This window comes from Rhodamnia argentea, chromosome 7, assembly GCF_020921035.1.
Source record: "Rhodamnia argentea isolate NSW1041297 chromosome 7, ASM2092103v1, whole genome shotgun sequence".
In the NCBI taxonomy this organism is placed as follows: Eukaryota; Viridiplantae; Streptophyta; class Magnoliopsida; order Myrtales; family Myrtaceae; genus Rhodamnia; species Rhodamnia argentea.
The window spans coordinates 28,469,424-28,494,734 of NC_063156.1; the positions used below are offsets into that span (position 1 = coordinate 28,469,424).

At 38.7% G+C, this 25,311-nt stretch overlaps 1 protein-coding gene across 3 annotated transcripts; it reads left to right on the forward strand.

Annotated features, from left to right (window-relative positions):
- Positions 1 to 1,792: 1,792 nt before the first annotated feature.
- On the forward strand, positions 1,793 to 24,037 carry LOC115749747 (soluble inorganic pyrophosphatase 1-like). 3 transcript variants are annotated; one of them, XM_030686710.2, is made up of 10 exons: positions 1,793 to 1,802; positions 20,687 to 20,714; positions 21,804 to 21,947; positions 22,028 to 22,056; positions 22,453 to 22,518; positions 22,603 to 22,710; positions 22,895 to 22,960; positions 23,040 to 23,160; positions 23,261 to 23,342; positions 23,779 to 24,037. In XM_030686710.2, exons 3-10 carry the CDS (start codon positions 21,806 to 21,808, stop codon positions 23,819 to 23,821), a joined length of 657 nt encoding a protein of 218 aa, XP_030542570.1. In that variant the 5' UTR covers positions 1,793 to 1,802; positions 20,687 to 20,714; positions 21,804 to 21,805; the 3' UTR covers positions 23,822 to 24,037. The 3 variants fall into 3 exon arrangements, with proteins under 3 accessions (XP_030542570.1, XP_030542571.1, XP_030542568.1); XM_030686708.2 differs by lacking the exon at positions 1,793 to 1,802 and adding an exon at positions 20,435 to 20,564 and having other exon boundaries at positions 20,681 to 20,714; XM_030686711.2 differs by lacking the exons at positions 1,793 to 1,802; positions 20,687 to 20,714 and adding an exon at positions 20,419 to 20,564.
- Positions 24,038 to 25,311: the final 1,274 nt, after the last annotated feature.

The following is a 25,311-nucleotide window of genomic DNA, read 5'->3' on the forward strand; positions in this document are numbered from 1 at the left end:
AAGGAAAGTAACCAAAAAAGTCCAAACCTATTGCAATTGTATCAATTCAGTCATATTTACCAATTGAGTCCTAAATATTTTGTATTTGTACCAATTCGGTCTACCCGATTAACTTTGGCGGGCTGACATTAACGAGAATAATTTGTAATATCATTCTAATATTTTTTTTCAAATTATTTGTATATTTTTTTCTTTTCTTTCTCTTTTTTTCTTCATCTTCTTCCTCTAGCAGTTCGTCGGATCTCGATGACCCGCAAAAGGAAAAGACCGGCAAGGTCGACCTCATCGGCCTCTAGAGAGCTCACCCTTGCTGGCCACCGACGACGACGAGGTCAAAGGACAGCGAGGGCGTGCCTCGTTGTCGCTGGGAGAGGTCGGCTTTCATCTCCGGCTAATGGCCGAGGTTCGACGATCGGAAGAAGGAAGAAAAAAAGAGAAAATAAATAAAAATAATTTTAAAAAATATTTAAATATTATTAAAATTGTCCACGTCGTTGTTGGGCAACTAAAGTTGATTAGATAGATTGAAATGGCATAAATGCAAGATATTTATGATTCAATCGGCAAAAAAAAAAAAAAGTTGAGAATTGAATTTGCATAATTACAATAGATTTAGGACTTTTTTTTGGTAATTCTTCCGTTTTCGCTATTGTCATAGAAAAAACTGACATACATGCAATAGAAATCTATATATAATCTATATGTATTATATGTAAATATTTTGACACGGATGACAAAAATTCTTTTGTTTCTTTTTTACTTCAGGAGTGGACAATATAAAAAGTCAGGAAATTATGAGACGACAATATTTATTTCTTCGTCAATTCCAGTTGATGCAAATTAGACAGATACACTGCCATCCCTAAACGGGTCTTAGAACTCAATAAGTATGGACATGCTGAAAAAGACTATTCTTGTGTCATAAAGTTGTGTTTGGTTGTCCGAATTTCTAGACATGATAGAATAATACAATCCATGAATTTGTCATATTCTATCCATTGTTTGGTGAATCACGGTAATAAAATAAAAAAAATTATATCCTATCATGTTCATTATTTCGTATTTACGACATAGGATGAGATCGGATATCGTATAAGTTGTCCGGTTCAACATTTGATGACATATAAAATTGAATAAAGTCAATATTGAATCCAGGTAAAACCCTAGTCGCGATAATAGCCTCATCTATGACTGGGATGAGACTAGAGCTGTCAATATGGGTCCACGACCCATTTCTGACCCATATTTTATATACATGGATTTTGATGTGGGTTGTTAGTTTTTAGAGGATCCAGTAAAAATGAGTTCAAAAAAGTTAAAGTTAAATTTGACGAGTTAAAAATTGGTCACACATAGAACCCATTTTTGACAGATGGGTGTGGCTTGTAGTTTCCATAAGTTGTTAACGAGCCTCAAAGGCTCAACTTGATGAGTTTATATTTTTTATTTTTTAGTTTAAATTTTATGTTTTTAAAAGTAAAAGAAAGTAAGAAAAATTATTTTTTGTTGGTCTGAAAAGAAAAAAAAAATTATAAAAATCTTTTATTGGCCGCCTGCCGCCATCAACGGTCGCCACTGCCCACCGCCGCCCGCCACCTCGTGAATTTCTGTACAGTAGGAAGTTTAAACCGAACCGAAATAGGGGCCGTCTCGAAAATTCCCTGCTCGGTTCCGGTGCAAATCCATTGGAGCAGGAGTAGCACGTCATGACGATCCAAACAAGGGACTCCAAAACGGACATGGGAATCCTCAACAGGAAATTGGGGAGGGTGAAAGTCCCACGCCGGGTGGAGGAGGAGGATGTATCTGTGCTTGTAGAACACAGGAAGCCTCATTATGGTCAGCAAGAGCTCGGCAAAACCGATGAACATATTGTTGATCATGGAGAGCAAGAGCGCGCCGACGCACAGAGCGCCATCGTCTTCATTACGGTTGTGCATCCTGGTGCTTATCAACACCGTGGACACGATGATCGCCACGAGAATGATCTGGATGGTCTTGAAGATGTGGGCGAACGCGTTCTTCCTGATGAACACCGCCGCCGCCGGGAAAAAAAATTAAAAAATCTGAAAAACATTGCACTAGAGAAGAGCTTAAAATATGTTAAATGAGGTTTTTCTAGAATATTGGTATGTTTTAATAATATGGGTCAAAACAGGTCGGATCGGGTATGGGTCAGTTGCGGGTTGGACCAGATATGGATCTTTAAATATGGGTCAAAATGGATTAAACAAGTTAATATGGGTTGGACCATATTAGACCCGATCCAAACTTGACTCGACCCGACCTATCCATTTGACACATCTAAATGAGATTGATATTCTCCCTGGACGAGATAAAAATTTTCACATATTAGAAATGTGAAATGAAAAAAAAAAAAAAAGGAGAGAGAGAGAAAGAGAAGGGTGGCATGCGGCGGAAAGGGAGAGAAAAATGGAGAGGGCCAAGGATAGATAGAGGAGACAAGTAAGCATTGGCCGCCGTGGGCGATGACCTCCGACACAATGGCACGGTGAAAGGTGGCGTCCTACGGTAGTGATGATTGCATTACGGCCTAAATCCTCCCCATGATCGCGACTTACCGTGGCTTGAGATTTTTTTATTGCGCATCTCAAGTTAAATGGTTGTCGACTAAATTCGTGCATACAAAATTACTCAATCTAATGAATATGTATGAATTGGCGAAAACGTAGGCATGAATTTGTTGAACCTAATGTATTCGACTATGCATATTGCGAGGGCTCTAGGTTTCCTCCATTCTGATCGGAGAAAACTGCCCCCATTGAAATCATTTGCTAGTGGGTTCTTCATATTGTCAACACTTTTCCTTTTTATGCTCATGGGAAGCGTCGTCGTTTTCATTGGAAAGATTCGAGCACACAGCGCACCTTCGTGGTTCAAATAGTTAAAAGGAGGAATCTTGAGCTGAGGAATCTCCATCTCTTGTGGATTCCCCATGTCAAGCATCTTTAATTGGTATTCTCCTGGAATTGATACAAGATTCCTAAAGTGTACCCGGGGGGATTTGCGTAGTGTGGTTGTGAAGCAGATATATGTGTGTAAATTGAATATGTTCGGTACGATTAGTTCGATTTCCCGTGCCATCAGATGTAAACAAGCTCATGTATAAGCCACCTTACACGACTTTTGGCCCTCGTTTTATTCGGCTCATAAGTTCGATAGGACATTTGATGTCCCCAAACTTTACATGCCTAAAGCCCGTGTAAAAAAGAATAACTCTTAAGTTAATTTGCTAATTCTTCTGATGGAATCTTGCCTTTTTCTTTTGAGTTAACTTGAAGTTAATGCAACGGGCATAATTTCGTACACTCGATGGAACCCATTAGAGTTCATATGCCTTCGATGCACGCGAACCTTTTGATGATGGGGAACATAGTGTTGAGAAAACCTCCGCACATATTTTGAAGTTGACAAAACTGTCTATTCTTTATATGAATTTTGTTGAATGCGAAAAATGTTTTTATCTCAAGAAATATGCACGTTGAAAAGGCTCTTCAAGACTAAAACTCGTATGTGATCAAGTCTAAAGGAACAAGGAGTTAATATTTGACTTGTAGCAGCAAAATTGTATGTCCATAGAGTCGACCTCATGATCGTTGAATCAAGATCAAACGAACTACGTCAATATCGCCATAGCATCTGCATGGATATCAGCAAGGCTACTGCATGGCTACTATCAGCGAAAGATTGTCTACGGAAAAAATATTATGTGAGATTTATTGATTGATTTTCAATCTTTCCGAAGGCAAACTACTTTCCATAAAAGAAGCACTCCATTTATGGAAAGCAAGATTTTGGGGATCAAATCTTTTGGGATGACTATTCGAAATCAACGGCTACCATAATCTTCTCATCAAGTGACCAACGGTCAGCTTGGAGATTGATCCTCTTGAAGATAGTCTAACATGAAGTTCTCGACATCGAGTAGTGTAAAATAATAGGGTGAGTGGTTCCGGGTTCCTTACGGGTTCCACCTGGAACCTAGAACCTACTCATCCAAATAGGTTTCTCATTTTTTGGAACCTGGAACCTACCCGTCACACCTTGGAACCTAGAACTTACCTTGTCAAAGGTTCTAGGGTCGGTTCCGGGGTACCCAAGAACCTATCAATTTCTTTTATTTTTTCATTTTTAGTTAAGCAAAATGAGAGTGAACACTACAACATCTAAGAGAAAGTAGATGTGAGTGATTTTAGGCTCTGTACTGATTACATTTAAAACCCGAAACCAATCGATTGGAATACATTTATCATTTTTTGGAACCCGAAACATAAAAAATTGTTTGATTCCAAATTATACACTCATCATTGGATGCCATATAACGTTGTATAATTGTGCAAAAATATATACCAAGAAAAATATAAAAATTTATTTCAGAATCCATGGTCCAGGTTCCGGGTTCTAGGTAGTGGAACCTGGAACCTACCCGTTGGAACAAGTTCCTCAATTTTTGGAACCTGGAACCTACCCCGTATACCTTGGAACTTGGAACCAGAGTGTATCCTATAGGTTCCGGTTCCAGGTTCTCGGTTCTACCCTGGAACCATGCTCACCCCTATAAAATAAAAGCAAGGTGCCGAAGAGAGAGATAGGTCGAGAGTTTGAAATTTCAAACTTCAAAAAAGCTTCATATATTCTCGAGCTTACATTTGTAATAGTTTGAAAAATGTCAAACTTTATTCAACTTGGCTAATAGAAAACGCCGACGTGGCCTTTTTGAATAATTTCTTTATTTTACGAGGCGCTAATGTGGATAAAACGTGAAGGACGAGGCCAAAACGACGTAGTTTTGATCCAAATCTGTTTTTTTTTTTTAATTTCAATACTATTTAAATTAGACCCATGTCGCACACTCGCCAACCCTTTCAGACGATGGTGGGCGATGGGGGTGAGCACCTGCCGCCACTGCAGCCCTCGCCCAATTTTGTGCTCCTTCCCTTTTGTTTTAATTTTGTTTATTTTTTCAATCTAGGTAAATAGCATTTACATTAAACAAGCAGATTTGGACCAAACCGATGTTGTTTTCGCCTTGTCCATCATGTTTTAGTCACGTCAGTATCACACAGCAAAGAAAAAATAATTAAAGAACTTTCTTTACTATTTTTTTATTAATTAATTTGAACGGAGTTAAAGAAAGAATTTCCTCGTAATGACACAAAGTTACGAACCAAACAGCCTTAGACAAGAATTGCTTCACCCCTGTGGAGTGATGAGGTGTGACAAAGTGACTGTACTGAAAGAAAATGCACACAAAAAAAAAAAAAAACAGCATGACAAGGAAAACCATGTCTGACCAAAAAAAGTTAAAAGCATGAATGATGAAAGGCGTTGTCTTATTAGTGGCAGACAATAAAACAAGCCAACGCAGTCCCCGTTTCCCTCCCACACCATACTCAAGCAGACCTTTTTATCTCTCCTCAAAGTACCTCAAAATTATTTAATGTCTTGTTCTTTTTTTTTTTTTGGTCGAAATTTAATTTCTTGGCCATTCTTCAGTTTTTTTATTTTATTTTTCCCCCTTTAATTTATGTTAATAACCTTTTAGTTGAGTTCATTTAAAAAAGCAATCAACTAGGAACCGACGACTCCATGTACTTCTATAATTCTATTACGAGGAGCTAGGGTTAGGCCTTAATGGCCTGATTCCTCATTGAAAGAATTCAGTATCAGCATCGGATTCCCTTAATCTACGAGGTCACAAAACTTAACGTGATTGATGTGAAAGCGATTCGTAAAAAAATATTCAAGCATTCAGACAAGCAAAAACCCAATAAACAAAGCGTAGAAAGAAGAATTCACGTAGTGCGCCGTGACACACTCACAATTTTTGCAATTGGAGTAGAGTTAGGAAACCTACAATACTAGTTACAAATATCGCGTTCAAAATGCGATACTTTTGGCCAAATGGGGTCCCGAGCTGCAATCCTTTCGGGCCCCAAAATCTTTGGTGTAGGTGCATTTCTAAGCACTTCTCTGTTCTCGGGCCTTTTTCAGCAATTTCTTTTTGTCCTTTTCAATTATTTACTTGCCATTTCTTCTTTTTATGTTTTTGTTTTCATTGAATTGCCAAATCTAATCTAATCTAATCTAATCTAATCTAATCTACTATATTATACTAAAGGTGACCACATTAAGTGCATTTGATTTTACTGAAAATGAGTACTTTCTTTTGCAAATGAAAATTTAAATTTTTTTCCTAGAAAAAAAAAAAAAAAAAAAGTTGCGAGGAAATTATGAGAATTAAATAAAATATTTATTTAAATATATAAGAATTTTTGGGGAAAAAAATTAGCATGGTTGTAGATACTACATCTATTTTAGTAATTTCTAACGTCATAAAAAGTAAATTACTTCTAAGAGAATAAGAAAGTAATTATGTCTATAATTTCACGTAAATTTAACTCTATTGTGCGGGAGATATTATGGGCTATATATCAGAAAAACATACCAATGTATTTGCAGAGTAATATAGAGAGAAATTGGGCTTTGTCCTTGCAAAAGTAATTACACCGTGGATCATTTAACTCGTTCTGACTCATTTCCATGCAATACAAATCTGCCAACCCATATTGCGGAGGCCGCAACCGGTGGCGACGGGCTCGCGACAATCCTCACCAGATTTCTTCAAAAAAAAAAGGAAAAAAAGAATTATGTAAAATCATAAAAGAATAAAAAAAAATGACTTGCTTAAGACTCACTTAATCTTGTTAGATAACTAGCCCATTTACGACTCATTTAAAGGAAAAATTACCAAACAATTTCTAAACCTATTGCAACTGTGCCAATTCGGTCATAATTTTTTTTTTTTTGCCAATTGAGTCTTAAACCTTTTGCAACTGTGCCAATTCAATCTATTTAGCAAGTCGATGCTGACATGGCAAATTTCTAATGATATTTTTTAAAATTTTTAATTTTTTTTCTATCTTTTTTTTAATTTGGTTTTGGGTGGCGGGAGGTCGCTAACCACTAGCCAAGGGTCGACCCTCGCCTAGACGTGGTAAGGGCTCATGGCCCTCATCCGGATCTAGCCCACGCTAGTTGCGGCAAGGGTCGCGAGCCCTCGCCAAGTGGCCAGCAAGGGCTCACAGGCCCTCACCTAAGGGTTGACGGAGGTCGCCGGCCTTCTGCCAATGGCTGGAAGAAAAAAGACAAAAAGACAAAAAAAAATTATTAAAAAATTTAAATTTTGTCATGTTAGCATCACGAGGCACCATGTTAGCACCGGCCAGTAAAAATAGACTGAATTGACACAATTACAAAAGGTTTATGACTCAATTGACCAAAAAAAGTTTATGACTGAATTGGCGGAATTGTAATAGGTTTAGAACTTTTTTGATAGGTCTTCCCACATTTAAAACCCATTTAAAATTCATTAAGTTATTAATTAACCCACGTACAGTCCACTTAAGTTTATTTTTAAAACTTATTGTAACTCATTTATGACCGACATCCTTAAATATGGGTTAAAATATGGGTTCTAGACCCATTTTGCCACCTTTAGTTAGAAGTCATAAGAGAGAAACATCTAGATACAACGTGGCCTTGAAGATCACACGGAATCGAGTGCTTGGATGCCAATCCCGATTGAAATCCACGAATAGACAAGCAATTCTTTCTTCCTTTGCAATGAACGGATCGATCAGACATGAGAGAGTGGTGACAGATGAGAATACAGGTGGAGAAAGAGAAGGGCATCTGTTCTGTTTGTTCGTTGTCGTCGACTTTCTGTAAAGGCGTGTATTATGGACAGTTTTTTATGGCCATGCTTCTCATGTAAGTGATAAAAGAAGACAGCTCACATCGAATTATGCAATCAAGTGTCTTGTATTTTTTGGCATTGAGAGTGACGATTGCTGTTTCACTTTATATCGTTAGGAAGTGAAAAAGGGTGCTCTTCTTTGTATTGCAGCGTCATGTATGCCGAGATAAGGAGAAAGTCTTCGAGGAAAGTAGTATACCTTGAATGAGATTTCTAGGATTTTTCTTTTGCATGGAGTTTCCATTGCAAAGACTGAAAAGATCTTTCTATCGCTCGGTGGATCGTCTTTCGGGATCCCCGTTTGGGCACGGACAGACGGCAAAGGTCGAGTTAAACTTCAAAAAGTAAAATTTGAAATTCAAGAGGTGTAAATCTTTCACCTCCACAGAAAATTCAAAAGTCGGCAAATTAGTGATCCAGATCGGCTTTTAATTGAATTGATCCATTTAATCTCTGCTAATACCATTTATTTTTAGGATGATGGCAACAACGATTTTTGAACTTTAGCCCAATGTGTAATAGAGTCCATGAACATTTAATGCGTTCAATGTGGTCCTTGAATTTCATTTCAATGTGCATTATTATCCCTGAACTTTTAATGTGCTTAATATTTTCCTAAACTTAATATAGTCTAGGAACTAAATTGGACATGTATCGAAAGTTCATGAACATTGCACATTGGGTTAAAGTTCAAAAATCATACTTGATGAATTTAAAATTCGAGGACTACATTATACATTGGGCCAAAGTTTATGGACCATTTGTGTTGTTTTCCCTTTATTTTTGCATTCCACCCAACATACCAAACCTCATAAACTCAGTCAAGTCGCAGGCAACATGGGACTGCATGCCTAGTGACGGGTCTTAAATAGCTAGGATCCAAGGCCCGGAGGCCCGATCCGACCTCATTTCCTATGCCCAAACTCAAGACCCGATAGCCGGATCGAGACTCTGAAAATCAAAACTTAGTCCATGAGCAACAGGGTTCGGCACCCTACCATTTAACTCAAGACCTCAATAGTTGCACAGAGCTCCTCATTGCTAGGACATTGGCGCCCGGCTTGAAACAATGGCTCTCGAACCAAAATTCCCCTGCCCCAAAACTAGGAAGTCCGGGACAGGGTCGGACTGCCCAAGTAGATGGATTCGGGCATTAGGGAGCTAGGTTGGGGTACCTTGGTCCCTCGTTTGGGCACTACGGACCTCAATTCGACGCTCCAGGATATTGAGTTCGGGCGCTTGGGTTCCGGCACTAGCTACGCCTGCCCGTGGTCCAAACGTAGAGGTCATCTGGGTGGCTAGGACTTGGTTAATAAGTGGTTAATTTAAACTTAATGCTGTTAGGATCAAAAGTGGGTCAAGAGGTAACATCTTGAACTTACATTTAAATAAGGATTTAATTATCCCATGTTCAACATATTCGGGGTCTTACAAGGACCAGGCCGAGACTAATTTCCGTACCATAATGGACCGACTCAACTTCTTCCCAAAAGGTGTCCGGCCAAACACGCGCTAGCGTACTGTCCTAATACTAACGTTGGGCCCAAACAAAAGAAGAAAAGAATCGTCCGGGGAAGATTTTCATCTACTCGTAACTTCTACCTTTGATTTTGCCTTAAAAATCTGAAAATGGACAGAATTAATTTTTAAAGTCCGAGAATCCCAAAAAAATTCATATACAATCCAACAGGTGAATAATTTGATAAGTTGAAAATAAAAATCAAGGTGTGAACATCACAAATTTTTTAAAAACCAAAACTGAAAAGTCGAAGTGACCCCAGACAAAAAAAAATTAAAAAAAAAGGGACCCCAGATATGAATAACTTCATGATGTTTTTCTGCGAGTCCCACTTCCTAGATTCGACATAATAACTTTCGGTCATGACCTGAAAAAAGCTTTGGCATCCTGATGTTTTGGTACCATTCTCGGAAAATTCCCTATATGCCAATTTGCGAGAAAGGCCTGATCTCGCTTTACTTCCATGACATGGAAAAATAAGAATGAAAACCTAAGTTCGATATACCTTAAGTTGCCACATGAGATTTACTCGAACGGACTCGCAGATCGGAACGCATGCATAGCTAGGCCAATTCATTTCAGTTTTTTTATTCGAGATGTAAACGACAAGTGAGATCCACTTTATATAAAGTTATTCGGACCAAATGAACAGGATACTGTTGGGTCCCAAATTCTGTGGGATTGTACATGATATTTCAAATGAGCACGATTGAAGGGCAAAAACACTCTTGAGAGTTCAATTTTCTTGGGTCTTGAGAGTTCATTTGAAGGGGGTATTATATGAGCACATGGTGTTGATGCTGTTCCTTGAGGAAGATGGTTTCTTTCTTTTCTGCAACCAGCTTTCAGTTCTAGCATAAATCAATTCCAAGGAGGGTCCAGCATCGACACATCACCAACTTGAGCAAGTAACCCCATCAACATGATGCCTTGAAACTTCAGCTGCTGTGGGTTGGCTGGTACCATTTCGAAGGACCCTGAGAAGAGTCGTTGCTCAAGGTCCTTCGCTTTGCATCTTTAAAATACAAGAAGAGGGGATTCTCGTAACCACCGTATTCCCACCCAACACGAATAGAGCGCGACCACACAACTGCCGAGTTGATTCAAGTAATTTACTAACACAAAGTATCCCTAAAAAACTCTTGATAGAACCTAAAATCATCTTGAGCACACACCCTGAAGCAGAATGCAACACCGACAGTTTTTGGCTTTACCACGAGAGCTGTAATCATCTTGGGCTTCAATCTTCCTCATGTGTTTGACCTTGAGCTGGTCTTCCTAATGATGGATCCAACGAGGGTTCATAGTTCCAGGAGACACGTTTTTTGAAAGACATTATATGTGCTCCGACTTCTTTGAATCGATCGGATGCCACTGAAAACAGGACTACAACCTCAGTGTTGCTCTCAGTCCCCCATTTCTCTTCCATTTTCTTCCAAAAAGATTCAAATTCAACAAAAGCATTAATCATGTTCTAATATAATGTGGTAAATCAAAACAAAATCACCAGAGAAATAAACGAGGAATGACAAAAAGCACTAGAGATTTACGTGGTTCATTCCGAATGTCGGTACCTACTCCACGGGGAGAGTCAACACGAAATAATCTACTAATCATCGGAGAATCACAAAGTTATCATCAGTCACACGCTCGAGTGTTCCCAAATCTAAATTAAGCCCAAAGCAAATGTCATGTACACTTGAAATGTGTTAAGTTGACTAGGAGAAAATATTCGGACTCTACGGTTCCTTTCGTTCGTGACAAATGTGATGTTTCTAGAAAGTCATTTTTTAGGAAAATGAAAATATTTTCTGGTACTCGGCCAAAACTTGAAAATGAAATGTAAATTATTTTCCATCGTTTGGTAATGAAAATATTTTCCACATTCGATTTTATGCGTCATCATTTGGTCAAAAATTGTTAACATGGACCTACCCGTCTTACTTGATACGACCGGCGCTTACGGAATTTTTTTTTTCATTTTTATATTTTTATATTTAAAATTTTTTTCTTCTTCTTTTTCCATTAATTTCTTCCTTTGTCATTTGCCGGCTCCATTTGTTTCAGGAAAAATGTATAATTTGAAAAATATCTTCCAAAAAAAATGATCACCTGTATCGATTAGAATAATTAGTCAATCAAAACTTATTTCATTATCAACAACAATTTGTGTCTAAATATTTCCACGGACGATATAAATATCCTTTTTATTCATTAATTTTTGCAAGCAATACAAGAGCTCAATTTAAAGAAAAGATTTTTCAAATCATTCATTTTTAGCGAAACAAGCGCCAAATACAAAATGATTGCTTATGTCGTTTACAAAAAATAATTGAATGAAGCATATTTTTATTGTCTATGTATATGTTTAGAGACAAATTATTATTGTTAAAGAAAATATTTTCATTGACTAATCATTTCAAGCGATAAATGCGCTTATTTTTAGAAAAAAAAATCAAATTATTTATTTTTCACAAAACAAACATAGCTTAAATTCGAAATTTTCAGAAGGATCACATGTAATATGGCCTGATACCAAAAAAAAAAAAAACCCAAACTTTAGCATTTCTCCCAATTGTATCCCAAACTTTTTTTTGTCTCATAAAAAACCCCCAACTTTTACTTTTGTTCCAATTCTACATGCCTAATATCCAAAAAATCCCAACTTTGGCATATGTCCTAATTATATCCAAAATATTTTTTGTCTAATAAAAAACTCTCAAATTTTACTTTTGTTCGAATTTTATTGGCTAATACTAAAAAAACCCCAACTTTAGCATTTGTCCAATTATATCCAATTTTTTTTTGTCTTATAAAAGACTCTCAATTTTTACTTTTGTCTCAATTCAACTACCATCAACCTTCCGTCCATAATCACCATTAGTTAATTCTATATTGCTCGAATTTTCTTGCCAAACTTAGCAATGAATTTTCGAAATTTGAAAATGACAGATTTTAGGGACAACGAGATTTGAGATCATCCGTCCAAATACTCGGATCTCCACGTCTAGCTGTTCTTTGGGTTGTTGAGTATCGGGAAGAATCCAAAACGCACTGTCTTGAGTGGCTCTACATCTCTCGATAATATGTAGGGGAAGAAAATAATAGAAGAGAAGTTGAGAGTTTTTTTCATGTCAGCTTTGCTACGGTATAATTCATTAACGACGCGAGAAGTTCAGCAAGAAAATACGAGCCATGTAGCATTAATTAACGGTGATTATGAATGGAAGACTAACGATCAAAAAAAGGTTTTCAATATAATTGGAACGAATGTTAAAGTTAAAGATTTTTTTGGGTATTATTTGCATACCTTGTACATCCACGCACGCACTTGCATTTTGGGTTGTTGATGAAATCACATGGGGCCACCGCCGTTTACTGTGCAGAAGCTTCTTTATCTGGTCCAAGCAACTTTATGCAGAGTGGGTGTAAGTTGGCATTGACATCTCCAATGAAAACAAAAAGGCATGATATGCAGGGTTGTGCAATCGGAATGGGTAGAATCGGGGAATTGAATCGGACCACTTGAACAATCGGTTCGGTCCTAATTCTAAAATTTTGAAACCAGTTTGAACAGGTTTGGTTCTCGGTTCCAAGTAAAGACCTGCTTGAGATCCGAACCAGTTCTTAGCTATAGTAAAAACAATATAATTTCTCTAAATTGAGCCTAACTCTGCATTGCCTAATCTGTTTCTTCTTCGTTCCTTGCCGCCTATGGAGAATGGAGTTTAAAAATTTATTTTGATGAATGGGAAATGGACATTTATAATTTAATGTTTTATGTTATGTGTTTGAACTTTTTGTTGTTTATAATTATTTGTGGTTACATGTTTGAACTTTTCATCGTTTATAGTTGTACATAACCACGTGTTTGGCGGATAGGAATTTATGTTGATCATCTTTTACTTTGAGCCGTTTTGTTGCTCATATTCTTTTGATATAAAACGTAAAATCAAAAAATGAAAAAAGAAGAGGAAGGGTAAACCTTGAAACTAGACCAGGAAAACAGAGTAGGCTCTAGAATTGGTTCTAGAAAAATAAAGTAGGTTCTAGGTTTTAAATGTAATAACCAGTTATAATAGAGTAGGTTTCAAGTTTCGGGTCCGAAACTTATTCACTCTGAAATTAATCACTCCCGATGAAATGAGTCGGTCTGATCTGCACACATAACAATCGATGAGTGAATTTGGTAGATCTTGCCCTAAAACAAAAAAAATCCGGTAGATCCCACGTGGCACTTGAGGTGTTCCCAACATTTTTGTCCACCGTATAAGTACCAAAGAGAGGACGGCCACAAGTACAATATTTGGCTTCTGGACGGGGCAGGTGTTAGGCCGCTCGTGTCCTTTATGCTCTGCTTTCTTATATGGTTCACGTACTTGTCACATGCACTTAATTGTTAATCTAGGAATTTAATCTACGGGAGTACATTGACTTCGCACTAGATGGTAGACCAACCACATTATCAAAAGCAAACTTGTTTCTTACGGAAAAGACTTTTCGACGAGACTTGTGAAATCGACTAACTTTTCCTCTTTTTGCCCCGTAGGATTTGGAAAAGACTTTTGAATGACAAGTGCCGGAGAGATCCAACCGACCAAATTGGAGCAATCGATTATTTTCTCGATAAGATATCAATGCGAGTTGCAACCTAATTTATGTAGTGATACGGATATTTAGGATCCATATGTGAATCCTGAATATTAACATGATGCAGCCACATTGTCAATCCATAAAGTGAATTTTAACACGCTACGAAGTCCACAACACCCGTCATATGGGAGCGATCCATTTCCGGAGATTAACCAACAATTACTATCGACCAAGCCATGAAACCGACGGAGCAAGACAGCGGTAAAAGTTAACATTCAATATAGCGATCTCGTGCGCGTGCAAGATAACTACGAAATGCATGACGCGGATTAATGAATGCCCGAAAGATGGAAAGACGAATAACAACACCTTTCATTGATTGAAGAGAACGACATCACCGTTAGGTGGTGGGCATAGGGTCAAAGGCATGTGAGCCAGCACTGAGTCACCGGATGAGCTTGCCCACTCACCTCCTCCTCATCGCACCATCACACGTCTCCAAAGATAAGACAGAATCACATCCCTTCCCATTTTCACGCCAAGCCTCAAATCTTCTTTTCTCCTCCTCCGGTCGATCTGGTCCTCATTACTTGGCCTCCATGTCCCCAACGTCCTCTCCTTCTACTCTCTCTCTTCATGAATTGTTTACGATTTCTCTTTATTAAAAGAAGAGAGACAGAAAAGAATGATTGGCTCGAGAGCAACCTAGAACATCCTTATCGACGACATCCCTCGGATACGCCAAACTCCCTCATGAAAATACGGTCGTTCTCAGATTGCCGTCACCTTTTTATGGTCGCTTAGAGTACTTCTCTTGGAGACTTGACCGGCATGGATCGAGAGCAAGGGTCTTAACACTACGTATTTGTTCTCTGAAATTGTGTGCGCGTGCCGGTATCAATAGGTATCGGGATGGATTAAGCATGCAAACTCGAAACTTACTCTTGGCCAAGGCTCATTGTTGTATTTTATATCTCAAACAGCTTCCTTTTGAAGGTCGGTGATGGAAAAAAGTTATGAAGTCGCAATGTCCCAATGGGAATGGAGAATTGTTAAATCCCCAACACATGTAGAAAGACATGGAACGCTGAAAATGATAGTAGAAGAAATCAAACGTATTAAAGATCCAATCGAAAAGCTCCAATTGATAGACAATACTACACGATTTCTTTTTCACTATGCTTTCTGACTATATAGATCTCTTGCAGTGTACATATATATAGACAACTTACTCGTGTATATACTCGGATCTAAAGAAACTACTGGTTAGGCTTAATTTAGTAAACTCGATTCAATAGAATCATAACCCAGGGACATGATAGATATAGAGCTTTCCTACCTAATTGATTGGATTCTATATGCTCCCAGATTTTTCTTTTCTAGACACTTTATGGGAGTAACTATGCCTCCACGACATTTCCTTGTAAAATTATCAAAAAAGTCCTAGACTTATTATCATTATGCTAATTCAGTCATAATTTTTTTTTTGCCAATTGATTCATAAACCTTTCATTAGTGTTAATTCAATCCATTCGGCCAATTTGGATTGCCGGTACTAACTTGGACTCCAGTCTTGACATAAATATTTTTTAATACTATATTTTTTTAAAAAAAATTCAGTTTTTTTCTTCTCCTTCTTCCTTCAACTAGTCTCCGGAAGGAGGAGAAAAAAAATTAAAAGAAAGAAAATAAATGAATAAAAAAATCGAAAACATATTATAACATTATTAAAAATTATCCACATTAGCGACGGCCGATCAAAGTTGGTTGGATGGACTGAATTAGCACAAATACAAAAGATTTGGGAATCAATTAGCCTAAAAAAAAAAAACTTAGAACTGAATTGGCACAGTTGCAATAGATTCAAGACTTTTTTGGTAATTTCCTCCATTTCCTTTGTCTCATTCTCTTCCTTCATCCCTAATTAAGGAAAACTCGATCCAATTAAGCCACGGATTGGCGGGTCACAGATATATAAATATCACTCGCTCTATCAACCAAGGATGGAGAGAGATACAGTCGTTCTCTTCTGAAATACTTCTTCTTTCCTCTGACCAACGTTTCCTTCGGATTCGCGATGCAATGACATGCTGAATAAAGTTGACGCTTGACACTAGTGCAACTATTAACTTGAAGTTGTTTTCTCACCATAAACTCGAAGCATCTTGCGAGTCGGTGCAATCAAAGTTTTCATGACTAAAGATTCCTCGTTAAGACATGTTTTCCACCCAAGCAACCATGTTATATATAATCATAAAGATATTTATGGAAGTTCAAAAGCACTTTGCTTAAATAAAGCGGCGCAAAGATGAGGCATCCGATTCATCGCTGCAGAATTGGCGGGTCCATCCTCCTTTTTATTTTCTAAAGCTACATTCGGCCCACTTGTACATGCAGTGCTCGAAGTCGACGCTATGCTTTTCGGTGGCCAATCCTAATTAGGGACTAGACCCCTTTTAATTGAGAAAGCGAAGAATGTTGAAAGATGTTAATACATTTTACTAAATCCTGCTTTGATGTTAAAAACGAAATGATGGAGGTCGCTTAGGAATTAAGCATTGGGTTTTCCCCGGAGAACGCGACTCCTTATTCGATTGATTTCTTTCGTACGTTTTACATAGAGAATTATTGAAAAAAATTATATAATAAATCACGCATTCATCAAACAGTTTCAATTGTCAGAGTAATTGATAGTAATCCAACAATACCTCGTATGGTATCAGAGCAATAGGTCATAGACCCGTTAAACGGGTGGATTGGGTCAAAAATAGTCTGACCCAATTTGATCCGTTTAACTTGTTTTGGCACGTTTATATCCGATGCAAATTCTGTGACCCATACCCGACCCTACTTGTAATCTATTTTTAGCAACTTTTATCTTTGTATTATTGCACTTGAAGAATGGGTTGCTCCATGTACTGGCTCGTCAAGTTAGTGAGGGAGGTCGAGAGTCGGGTTATGGACTGTAGGGGTGAGTGGTTTCCGGTCCAATCCGGTTTCCATAAAAAATTGGGAACTGGGACTTCCCACTTTTCGGAACCGCGGACCGAACCGGACCGTCCGTCCGGTCTGGTTCCCGGGCGGTTCCAAGGGTTTCCGGTCCGCGGTTCCGAAAAGTGGATGCACCCTTTGATAGAAGACACGATTGAGCTCGAGGTCGAAAAAACAAAGGTTGGTGTACCGTGAGCTCGACGGAGTCAAGGCCTCTTCAATTGGCAGCTCCGGATAGAACTCGTTCACCAACAACTTGATTGTAGACGATGTTAATGAAGTTTGAAGCGAGACAAGTGGTGGGAAGGCTCAAGACATGTATGTATAGCGAGAGAAGTGGAGACTGGATAGTGGAGAGGTAAGAAAAAATGTCTGAGGCGCTATGCTGAAGTGAAGCAAAGAAATCTTAAAGGACCTAAACCTAAACAACAAGTAAATGTTAGGTTTGTTTTTTTTAAAAAATTTAAAAAAAAGGAATAGGTCCGGTCCGGGCGGTCCGATCCTAGGCCCTGGAACCGGAAACCGGACTATTGGTCCCGGTCCGGTCAGGGCGATCTCTTTTGCTCACCCCTAATGGACAGGGGAGCAAAGGTGGTGGTGAAAGTTTGGGTTTCCTCAAAAGTGTGATTTATCGCATTAGTATGAAGTTGCAAGCCAGAGGTTAAAGAAAATCTAACGATGGCGGAAGTAGAGTGAACGAATGGAGAAAGTCTCGAGTTCCGAAATCGAAGAAGTAAAGAGAAGAGATCCGTGAAGAAAGGCCCAAGTGGCCTAACCTATTCATTAAATGGGTTGAAAGTGGACTTATAACTTAACTCACTAAAACTCACTTATTTTTGCATTTTAACTTCAAAACCCAATGCGACACATACTTTGAATTTAAGGTAGCCCATTAAAATAAATGTATTTTTTTATATTTATGTGAATATTGATGTTCAAAAATTCAATCGTTGAACCAAATGATATTACTGTCGGATTGTAGGTAGGTCCTGCAATTTTTGTACCCGAGCAATAAATAAGTGCATTGAGTTCTCAATTTTAGACTAATCGACGCGAGCGGCTCAATGCCGGACTCATCGGTTCACAGAGCACACGGTATGCGCTTGAAAAGTCTAAATCAATCACTATTTCTATGATTTGTCAAACCCGAGGAATTTGAAGTCCGTTTGTTTTATGAAAAATGAATAATTTAAAAATTATTTTTCTGAAAATAATCATTCACATCGCTTATAAAGACAAATTAATGAAAAATATTTTAAACGTCTATGAAATGTTCAAACATATATTATTGTCGATGACCAAAAAAAAAATACTTTGCATTGACTAATTATTTCAAATAATATAAGCGATTCTTTTTTAGGATAATATTTTTTAAATAATTTATTTTTCATGAAATGAAACGAAAATTCTCCATTGCCCGATGTGCAATTGTCACTATTGGAGCCCTCCCGTTGAGTGCATTTCCATTGGCGACTCCAAATGGATCAATCCGTCCACCATTTTCACCTTGTCGTACCGAGTTCATTTTACCGTAATCACCATATGCCAAACGGACACTTGAAATTGTTTAATGAACAAAAATTTGGACAAAATGAACTTGGATGGGTTAGACTACGACCCCAAAAAAAAAAAAAAATTGTAGCAGGAACGAGTCCTAAATAAGAGCTCGTATGAGTGATGGACTAATGAAAAACGAGTCATCTTATCTTTTACGAGATTGCAAGATCGAGTGTTATCGCGATTGAACTTCTGGGGACTCTACATTTTGGGGGTTTTCGCTCGCCACCTCGAAGATACGTTTGGGGTGTCCTGTGCCTTAGGCACGGCTGCGATGGCCGGTTCATCGTGTCGCGTCCTCGAATTACATGAAGTAGTACACCGCGGGTGGCTCTCAACACCTTTGAATTAATACAATGGAATTTAAGCAAATAAGCAAAAGACAGAGGGAGCCAGCGAGAGTGGGAACGTTCGGACAGGGTCGTTAGTTGACGACTGCCCGGTATAGCTGCTGCCGGCCAACTGCTTTCCATGTGGACAAGGTCTCCGAACGACGTCTTCCAAAAGAAACCGTTAAGTTAACCTCGACTCGCCACCGTCCATTATTCCCACTTTTGTCGATGAAAGAGCCATTTCCGAATTTTACGTTTATTATAAAGTGTTCATGTTGTCGACCATAAGAAAAAAGTGTTCATATATATGTATATATATATGAAGTGTTCATACTGACCCATCTAGAAGGATGAAACATATAGTTGCCTGTTAGCGGAAAATAACGCTTTGCTATCCCTTCCGATTTAGGTGATTATTCTTACATTAATGGGTTGTTTGTATCGCGAAAAGTGAATGGTTTGGAAAATATTTTTCTTAAAAGTGATCGTTTATATCACTTACAAAAGAAACAAATAAAAAGAATTTCACCGTTCACGAAAATGATTGGATATAAATTTTTGTCGGTAATAGAAGCATTTTTTTATCGGCTAATCATTTCAAGAAATATGAGTAGCCATTTATATGAAAATGCTTTCTAGAAAATCATTCATTTTTCGGCCAAACAAATTGACCATGAGTTGTGTTTAGAACATGCATATGATATTATACGGAGTTAATATCACAAAAAATAACTAGTCGGTACACCGATACCGTATTTACTCAAGACCAATTTTCGTATCATAAATCGGGCCCACCGGTTTCACATTTACTTGAAACCAATCTTCATGTCATGACGGTTTCACGTGGTCCACCATGTCACACTTACCTCGAACTTATTTTGGCGTCACAAATTATTTTGGGGTAGGCGGAAATCAATTTGGTTATTTAATAGGGTTAATACCACAAAAAAACTCAAACCGATACACATGTGACAAATTTAATTTCAATTATTTTTCTGACCAACCAAAATCCTAAACTAGTATATCTGTGACAAATTTATTTTCCGTTAATTTTTGTTAAATGTTAACTAATTGCTGAATTAGATGACACGTGATAGTTAACGAGTGTACCAGTTGGATATTTTAACCCTCTATATTTCACATGTGTAATAGTTTAGGGATTTTCATTGTATTAATCAAATTTAATGAAAATTAACGAAAGGTAAATTTGTCACATGTGTATCAATTTGAGATTTTTGGTGGTTAGCAAATTAATTTATAATAAATTTATTACAGGTGTACTAGTTTAGAGTTTTTGATGGTAACAAAAAGTAATTTAGAGTATATATGTATCGATTTGAGGTTTTTTTTTTGTGGTATTTACCGTGTATAATATGTACGGAGGTGGGAATTTCTGCAAAGACAAAGAAGAGGGAGAAGGAAAGAAGAGGAAAGAAGGCACCGCACGTCGACCGTTAGGAACGCGGTCGTGGTCTCGGGCGGGGCATGGGCCCCACGCGGTCCGAAATGAGAGAGAAGAAGGAAACGGGGGTTGGGGCCAGCTGGAGTGACGGCGGCATGGACGGACGACGGCACGCCCCGGGAATATCCGGATTCCGTTCTTCCCATTCGACGCATTCGTCCCTTCGTCTTTAAAAAAGCGGCCATCGGTCGCCCCAGAGCGGGAACATCCGAAACAGAGCACGCACAAAGCTTCCTCTATCTACAGAGAGAGATAGAGAGAGAGAGAGAGAAGAGAGCGTCGTAACAGCTACTACTGCTCGGCTCTTCCCTCGAGAAGAAGAAGAAGAAGGTGCGTGGGCCGTCTCCCCTCTAGGGTTTCGTGGTTTCCTAACACTCTGTTTTCTACTCTGCTCCCCATATCGCGTTTCCCTTTTCTGAGATCCGTGCGTCTCTGTCTCTGGCTTTGTGAAGGTCCCGCTGGAGCTCGAGACCGTTACAGGTTCGTCTGCCTTTCCCTTGTGCTGTCGCTCGCATCTTGTCGCTCTGATCTTCTTTTTTGTTGGCGTGGGGTCCTGTTCTGTTTTTTGACTCTCGTCTTGTGCCGTCCTGTCTGGAGTAGTCCTCAGCTCGACATTGGCTCGTTACTGCGCCGATGATCATCTTTGCTGTGCTTCTCTAGCTTTACCCCTTTTTTTTTCTCTTTTTGTGCCGGCTTGCTGTGATTCCGTGCTTGTGTGCGTTGATCTGGGGAGGCGATTTCGTCTTCTTCTTTAGGTTTTGTTGGCTCTCTGAGCAATGTCCTGTGCAACATGTCTTTCTGCTGGTCGATCTCCGTTTGATTCGCTATGTTGTTAGCTTGCTTGAGTTCTAATCCACTCCTGAGTTGGGCCCGCGTCTGTAGGGGTGTCCATTTGGCGAACATTCTTTGCAGAGTCATACACATTGTGTGGATTTTGGTGATTCTTTTCGTTGAAAATGGGACGAAACGGTTCCTGCTACCAGATCGATGGCTCTGTCATCTTCGTTCTTGTTGATTCTGTTGGGACCAACTGCAAGATCTGCGAGACGTTCCATGCGTGCTACTTTGAACATGCCTGCTTGGTCCATTCGGGATCTTTTTCGGCGAGAGTGCATTGTTTATTGCTGCTCAGGGGAACGAATTGGACATAAGAATACTTCCCAGTGGTCTGGATCTGTTTTTGCTGGACCTAAGAATTGCCTACTCTCTCCTTTGATTTCCCTGGTCTATTTGCTCATGCTTGAATCCCATCAAATGGTATGACCTGCTTGTCTAGATGGCTTAAGGTTACAGTTGTGCGAGTTATGAAGTTGAAATGCTGCATTTTACTTTCAACTCCTCCAGCATCTTATTTGAAGGGGAAGAGTTTATAGTAAAAGGAACTCCTGTTTATCCGCCATTGCCGGCAACATGGGCTTAACATGATTTGGCATTTGTCCTTGAATGAAACCATGTCATGGTTAACTCTTCCTTCTTGTTTTCTTGGTGTACACTCACGTTTCTCAATGAAGCTGTATTTAAAAAAAAAAAAAAAGAGTAATTCTAAAACTTCCCATAACCATTCTGCAGAGATGGCACCACCCAGCATTACCGAAAATGTTCAGAAGGGTGCCACTACTCATCCTGCACCGCATCTGCCTCTTAACGAAAGGATCCTTTCATCAATGACCCGGAGGTCTGTTGCTGCACACCCTTGGCACGATCTTGAGATAGGTATTGTATATCTGAGCTTTTCCTTTTCTTTTGAAGTTTTCCCCTCTTCTTGTCGGAGTTCTAATGTCACTCTTTGTCAGGTCCTGGAGCTCCAACTGTTTTCAACTGTGTAAGTGTACAAACTGTCATTACCGCACTGGTTGTATAGTAGGGCATAAACTGGGATCTCCTTTTTCTAGATGAGAATAAATCAGACCTTGAAACCTTGGACCTCATGTTGAGGTGGGGAAAAAAAAGGTCCTTCTTAAGGAACCACTGGCTCATTCATTTACATAGCGGAAAATTCAATTTCTGTTATGATGTTGAATCTTCTTTCTGTGGCAATTTCTTCATTTCACCTTCTTGGATGCTAGATTCCACCACGGCCATCTCTGTAAACATTTGTTACTCTTGAAGAATAATACTGAATTTCCAGAATGGGAAAAGGACTGACTCTGCATAAACCTGAATAGAAGGAAACAAAAATCCTCAACTGGGCGACTTACTGTAGGACAAATTCTTGCAGGTGATTGAAATTAGTAAAGGAAGCAAGGTGAAATATGAACTTGACAAGAGGACTGGACTGATCAAGGTAATCTTCGGTTCTTCCAGCCAAGTTTCATTCCGAGAACGTATAGTTGATCAAAAGTTGTTTAACAGTGACATATATTTTTAGGTTGACCGTGTGCTTTACTCATCAGTTGTGTATCCCCACAACTATGGTTTCATTCCCCGCACTCTCTGCGAGGACAATGACCCGCTAGATGTCCTGATCATCATGCAGGTTTGTGGTTTGACGTGCTCCTTTTCTTTATATAATGAGAAAAAATTCCACTCAATGCCTAGCTTATATTATACTTCAGCAAGGGCAGAATCATCGTAGCAAAACCTCTCATAAGTTAACAAAAAAGCCTATTCTGGTCAATTTGTGCAAACTAATTTAGTCATTAATGACTGAAACACCGCAGGAGCCTGTTCTTCCTGGATGCTTTCTTCGGGCTAAAGCTATAGGCCTCATGCCTATGATAGATCAGGTACCCAGTTTGAACAGTCAACAGAAGTATTTATCATTTTCTTCCCCATTCTAGAGGAATTTCTGATTATGATTTACAGGGTGAGAAAGATGACAAGATAATTGCTGTATGCGCGGACGATCCTGAGTACCGACACTATAATGACATTAAGGATCTCCCTCCTCATCGTTTGGCTGAAATCCGTCGCTTCTTTGAAGATTGTATCCTTGATACTGCCTTTAGTTAAAAGTATTCTACATATTGGAACCCGTACTATTCTCTTAATGAAGCCAGGTTTGTAATCCTTAATATGCTAAACAGACAAGAAAAATGAGAATAAGGAAGTTGCAGTGAATGATTTTCTTCCTGCCTCTACTGCCTTTGAAGTAATCCAGCACTCCATGTAAGTTATTCTCTAAGTTACACTTGCACCTGCAATAAGCTATTGACTTAAATGTCTTTTTCCTCCTTATGGATCTTGCAGCTAAATCTGAGTTATCTCCATTATAGAATAGTTAATGTCTTTGTCAGAAGGAGTTGAAGTATCTATGAGTCTATTTCCTGTCGAATGCTTCCAAGATATTTTTGGGCATCTAATCACCATATGAATTAAGCATGTTTAAGTCAGTAGTATGTTTACAAATGTAAGTTGGTGCTTCATTTCAAATTAATCCTTTACGGGGGCTATCTAAATCGAAGTTTTTCAGTGGTACTTTTGTCCGAAATTGTACTGCAGGGACTTTTTATCTTTCAGTTCTTTTTTTTTTTCCCTAACGTCTTGAAACAATGGGTATTGCTTGTGCAAATCACTTATCATACGTCCAACTTTTGTCGTGAAGGAACCTCTATGCCGACTACATTGTGGAGAGCTTGAGGCGGTAGCCGACCCCAGTTAACATGGTGGTGCGGGTCTCCATGCCCCGGTCCTCTTTGTGTAGATGACGACGATAGTACAAATCTTTCATATTCTTTATAAGCAAATTGTATTTGTGTTTGGTGCAAGAAATGGCATCATAATGTCGTGTTTGTATTTACAGCTCATGGATGATGTTTTGTATTTCAACAGAGGAGATTAAAAACTTGGGGCATGTGTTTCCACCATTTTTTTTTCCCTTCCTATTCTGTTCTCCTGATGCTCTGACCTGTGACCATTTATCTTTATTTGGATCATAGCAAGAAGGGTATTTTGTTCACTTCAACATGGTGGTGCGGGTCTCCATGCCCCGGTCCTCTTTGTGTAGATGACGACGATAGTACAAATCTTTCATATTCTTTATAAGCAAATTGTATTTGTGTTTGGTGCAAGAAATGGCATCATAATGTCGTGTTTGTATTTACAGCTCATGGATGATGTTTTGTATTTCAACAGAGGAGATTAAAAACTTGGGGCATGTGTTTCCACCATTTTTTTTTCCCTTCCTATTCTGTTCTCCTGATGCTCTGACCTGTGACCATTTATCTTTATTTGGATCATAGCAAGAAGGGTATTTTGTTCACTTCAACATGGAAGGAAATGCAGGAGTTTGAATTTGTATCTACGGTCTGTGATTCAGCATCCCTTACATGAAGGAGGAGGCTTACTTTGCTGTTTATAGAGAAGAAATGCAGATAGATCCTTCTTTTTCCTTGGATGCTTTAGAACGTGGAATCCAAAAGTTTAAGCTAATAAGTGGACGCAAACTGTATATGTATGTAAAAGAGCATATGAATCGTGTAAACAAGCAATGTAAGATAAGATTTTTACACCTCCACTCACGTACAGACTAAATTTGGAATGACATGCGAAAGTTAACGAGGGGGGTTACACATGAATAAAGTGTGCAGAACTCAGATTTGATAGTTTTCTCAACTAAATGTCGTGCCCCTCATGCTATTCGTAAGTTTATCATAAACATGATTTTGACTAGATTCATTTCGTCATGAACTAAGTAATCTAAATTACCCATCTCGTCTCATGAAAAGCTTAGGTGGGTAAACACCGAACGAGATCGCTCACTCTATAATCTTATATGCTGCTCGCGTTTCACCTGATTCGTTGGGGGAAGAACCCCTTTTCCGCTTTGGTATGCATGGGCTTAGGGCTTTTTACCTTTTGAGACTTGTTGGACCTTTATTTCTCGTTGTTCCTTTTATTTTTGGGTCAAAGAGGCAGTCTTGTCTACTTCTTTCTACAATTTTTTTTTTTTTTTGGTCGAATACTTCGTTCTATAATTGACTAGCTTATTGGGCATTTGTGGCACACATGACAACATTTACGAAGTGAAATTTTTGCTCTAGAAGTTCTTCCGAAGTAGAAATCTAATTGGTAACGCAACTTACGGAGAAGGAATCCATTTGATTACGCAATTTTATTTTCCTTACTTTTAGAGCAG